The sequence below is a fragment of the Galeopterus variegatus genome, unplaced genomic scaffold, assembly GCF_000696425.1.
Source record: "Galeopterus variegatus unplaced genomic scaffold, G_variegatus-3.0.2 Scaffold13623, whole genome shotgun sequence".
Lineage (NCBI taxonomy): Eukaryota > Metazoa > Chordata > Mammalia > Dermoptera > Cynocephalidae > Galeopterus > Galeopterus variegatus.
Window position 1 is genome coordinate 7,215 of NW_007739734.1, and position 4,540 is coordinate 11,754.

The window sequence follows — 4,540 nt, forward strand, 5'->3', positions numbered from 1 at the left end:
GGAGGCAGCCGCGAGGTGTCCGATTTGGGCAAGTGAGGCCCGTGATCCGGGATGGTGGAGAATCTGCGCCCTCAGGCCGGGACAGTGTTCAACGCAGGGCGGGGGACGGGGGACGGGGGATGGGCGGGGGAGAGTGAGATTTCCCCCTATTTCTTCGACGCCAACAGAAACTCCCTTGCTCTAGCGTAGTGGGAACGAGCTGGGGAGGAAGGTTACTGCAGGAACGCGCTAGGTTGCCTTAATTTTCAGCTTTGCTATATGGCTTTTGGGAAAAACAGGCGTGGGTGCGCTGACTAGGAGAAAAAGCTCAACGTGTTATGCACTGAATTTATTTTTTCTTAATTTCCTTTCTTGGTCCGCCTCGCGACTGTGCTCCTAGCAGGCATGAAGACCCCGTTTGGAAAGGCGGCTACAGGGCAGCGGTCCAGGACAGGCGCAGGACACACCAGTATGTCTGTTACCATGATGAAGAGGAAGGCTGCACACAAAAAGAATAGGAGCAGACCCACGTCCCAGCCTCAGAGGAACATAGTGGGCTGCAGAATTCAGCACGGATGGAAAGACGGAGATGAACCTCTAACACAGTGGAAGGGAACTGTTCTGGATCAGGTACCTGTAAATCCCTCTCTGTATCTTATCAAATATGATGGATTTGATTGTGTTTATGGATTGGAACTTCATAGAGATGAAAGAGTGTCATCACTTGAAGTCCTTCCTAATAGAGTTGCATCATCTAGAATCAGTGATACACACTTAGCAGACATCATGATTGGCAAAGCAGTGGAACATATTTTTGAGACAGAGGAAGGGTCCAAAAATGAATGGAGGGGGATGGTCTTAGCTCAGGCGCCTGTCATGAACACATGGTTTTACATTACCTATGAGAAAGATCCTGTATTGTATATGTATCAGCTCTTAGATGATTATAAAGACGGTGACCTCCGCATCCTTCAAGATTCCAATGATCCTCCTCCCGCAGAGAGGGAGCCAGGAGAAGTTGTAGACAGCCTAGTAGGCAAACAGGTGGAATATGCCAAAGACGATGGCTCCAAGAGAACTGGCATGGTCATTCATCAGGTAGAAGCGAAACCCTCTGTGTACTTCATCAAATTTGATGATGATTTCCATATCTATGTCTACGATTTGGTAAAAACATCTTAGAGGTCATCTTGAGATTTGCCAAATACGTGAGACTCTGTAAAATCTGTAAACACAAAAAGTCTTGATTGCTTTCCAGTTTGTAAGAACCATCTTCCTTTTTGCACATTTTTGCCTGGCAAAAGAATTGGAACTTACATCCTAAGAGATGTTTTTGGAAGAAACTTTTTGCCTTTCTCTTCAATCTTTTGACTGGCTCCTCTCCACAGGAGAGTGATTAATTTAACTGATTAGTGAGAAGGGTAAAGTCTGACATCCATTGGTCCACATTTTCATCTTCAGTGGTGTTAATAGGTTAAAGGTAGCTGAACACCTCTCACCTCACTCTTTGGCACTTGGACTCTCTGCACTCACTGAGGTGTGAAGCTTCCTGAGATATCCTGTGTGACTGGCTGGGTAAGTGTGTTTGCAATCTCAAATCCCACCCCCACCCCACCCCCAGTGGTTTTTGTAATGGCTTCAAAAGTCTCATTTGGGGAGGAGTGGGAATCTCATTTTGATCTCCCATCCAAGTTGCATTCTCAATTCTTCTAACTGTACTAAAAGTAAGGCTGACATTTTGCTCCCTTTCTGATTCTTTCTCAACTAGTTCAGAATCAAGAGGATAACTACTTTTAATTTTAGTACATATGTAAGCATAGGCTGAGAAATCTTACAAAATTAATGAGGGCAAGCATTTGGGGACCAAACTCCAAGTGGAGAAATCAAGATTTCTGGTGGAGCTTAAGTGGAAGGTTTTGGTTATCAATGACATTAGGGTCTGTCTTGACTGCAATAGCTCTGTCTGGTATCTGCAGACATGGAGTGGGTTTTAACAGATGCAGGCTGTTCGGGCTGACTTTAGCACAAGTGGGCTTTGTCAGCTCAGTGGAGCATTAAGCCAGGCTCTAGATAGAGTCCTCAGTCACAGGACAAAGGCTGGGTTTATCAATGGTTAACCAGGACCTCAAAATGAAATAGAAAAAATTTAGAATCAGGCTGAGATACAGATTTCTTTCCTGTACCAAGAAAGACTTTTTTAAAAAGTGCTAGATAATCTGTAGGGTTAATGATGTTTTAAGTACTGGCATTGGTAGATAGAAATTGAATAGATTTTTGTTAGTGTTTTGTTTTTTAACTCTCCTATTTCTTGGCTGTCCCTAAGAAACTTGTGCACAAATAAGGGCAAGCCCTACTGTAGCAGAAAAGTAAGCAATGAAAGGGGACTTGTACCTCCCACTATTGAAGGCATTAGTGAAGGTTAACCAAAGCCTAGGAAAGAAAGGTTGAAAAACAAGCAAGGGTTTGGAGAGAAGCACCTGGCCAAAGCCAATGCATTCTCATTGGAGTTTTGACAGAAGCTCCATTAGCACTAACAATCTAATAAGGCCTTGGGCATCTGCAGTGGGAATTGTGGGGCTGGGACTCATTGCAGTACAATCAACCATTTGGAAGATATCTTCCAAATTAGTTTAAGTTCACAGGTCGTGGAATCCAGACTACCATCACAGACAGACTGGCATCCTGCTGAGAATGAAACTGAGAAGATATTTTCTATTCTCCCATATTTTCTCTGTCTACTTTCCTTCTTTTTGATGCCACTAAGTCTTTGCAATGCTATTGGACTGAAAACAGCAATGAGGGTCTGTATCGACCTATGTACTAAGTCCTGGGGACATAAACTTGCTTGGGGTAACTGTTCTAGTGTCTGGGGATTACTGTGCTTTCTAATTTTGGGGATGTGAGGCTGACACCATGATAATCTTATGTCCTATTGACCCTTTGGACTTTTAAAAATGTATGATACACAATTGTGGGGTTAGATTAATTCAGCTCCTGAGGTCCTGAAGGAACTGCACCCAATCAAGAGGAAGACAGCCCAGGCTGCAACTGCTGAAGGAACCCCATATCTGTCCAGACATCTTTGTGAAATCTGTATGGTTGAAATGAAAAAATCAAGAACTTGGGAAAGGCAGAATTTTGGACTTTAATTCCTTTGGACTTTAAATTAGAAATTTATTTAATTTGGGGCATTCATTTTTCCCTTGGAGTTTAATAGTTGATGGGAATTTCATTAGTTCAAATTAAGGCATTATGTTGTTTACATTGTATTATTTGGAGTATTTTAATGCTATCTTTGGGGTCATTATATGATTTTTGTAAGCTATGTCAGGTAATATGTCTGGCCATAATTGTAAATTGGGGATAAAATAGTGAATTTTCAGCCTAGGGTATAATAGAGCCTTCGAGTTAGTGTAATTACTGCCCTATTCTGACTCATTTCAGAGCCTCCTGGGGGCAAAAACAGAACTGCTCACCAGTCTTACACAGGTGGGAGCAGAACTTTCCTAAAACACTACTGGTCTCCCTGGACAGGGACAGCCACAGTACTGTTTGTTGACCAGAGTCTTGGATGTTAACCACTATGGCTTAAGAGTACAAAAATGTCCAAGAATGTGATGAGATTTATCCTCTGTCTCTCTCCATGTTCCTGACCCAAGGGGAAAAAGAAAGACTTGCACCTCTCAAAAATCCTTGGAAGAAGGTTTCTACCCATTTCCCCTTGCCAGCATTCAGTCTTCTGTGTGGGAGGAGGAATAACTTGATGAATTGAGAAAAGGGTTAATAATAGATAGGCAGCCTATGCCCCTCTTGGCTGTTGATCTCACTCCTCACAGCAAAGTGTGAAAAAGACTGCAGTCCTTCACTTCTGGCTGGATAAATATCTGCTCTGTAGACCCAACTCTCCCTTGGGATGGGGGATCCCAATGTCTTTAGACTTAGGATAGAAGTTCATTTCCACCTCAGGTTCAAGCCATGTTCTCCAATCCAGCTCTAGCAACAATAAGCTGATATCTATTTTTATTTTTTTAATTTTAATATACAAATTATTTTTTTGAAAAATAACATGCCAATGATAAAAATCAAACAGTATAAAAGGATATACAGTAAAAAGTAAGTCTCTTTTCCTCCTTCCCACCCTTGGCCTCAGTGCCCCAGTCCAGCTTTCCAAAGGTAACCACTGTTACCAGTTATTTATGTATCCTTCCAGAGATAGTCCATGTATTTACAAGCATATTGTGTGTGGGTATGTGTGTGTATCAGTTTTTTACACAAATGGTGGCATACTATACATGCTGTTCTGAATTTTGCTTTTTTCACTTTACAATATATTAAAGCTGATATTTTAATCCTTATTTGATTCCTGTGTATATTTTTTAGTTGGTTCAGAATCTGGAAGGGAAGGAGGTTTGATTAATTCAAACCTTCAAACCCTGATTTAGTTTAATGAAAATTTACATGATCCTACAAACCCACAATTTCTGCCAGCCAAATTATTCTGAATAGTACAATGTGAAAGATATATAAACATGATATATTTTGTGGGAAGAATTCCTTGAGA

General features: G+C 41.6%; 1 protein-coding gene across 1 annotated transcript; it reads left to right on the forward strand.

Annotated features, from left to right (window-relative positions):
• Positions 1–7: 7 nt before the first annotated feature.
• On the forward strand, positions 8–2,147 carry SPIN3 (spindlin family, member 3). Its single transcript, XM_008563434.1, has 2 exons — positions 8–15; positions 380–2,147. Exon 2 carries the CDS (start codon positions 385–387, stop codon positions 1,159–1,161), a length of 777 nt encoding a protein of 258 aa, XP_008561656.1. The 5' UTR covers positions 8–15; positions 380–384; the 3' UTR covers positions 1,162–2,147.
• The last annotated feature ends 2,393 nt before the right edge of the window (positions 2,148–4,540 follow it).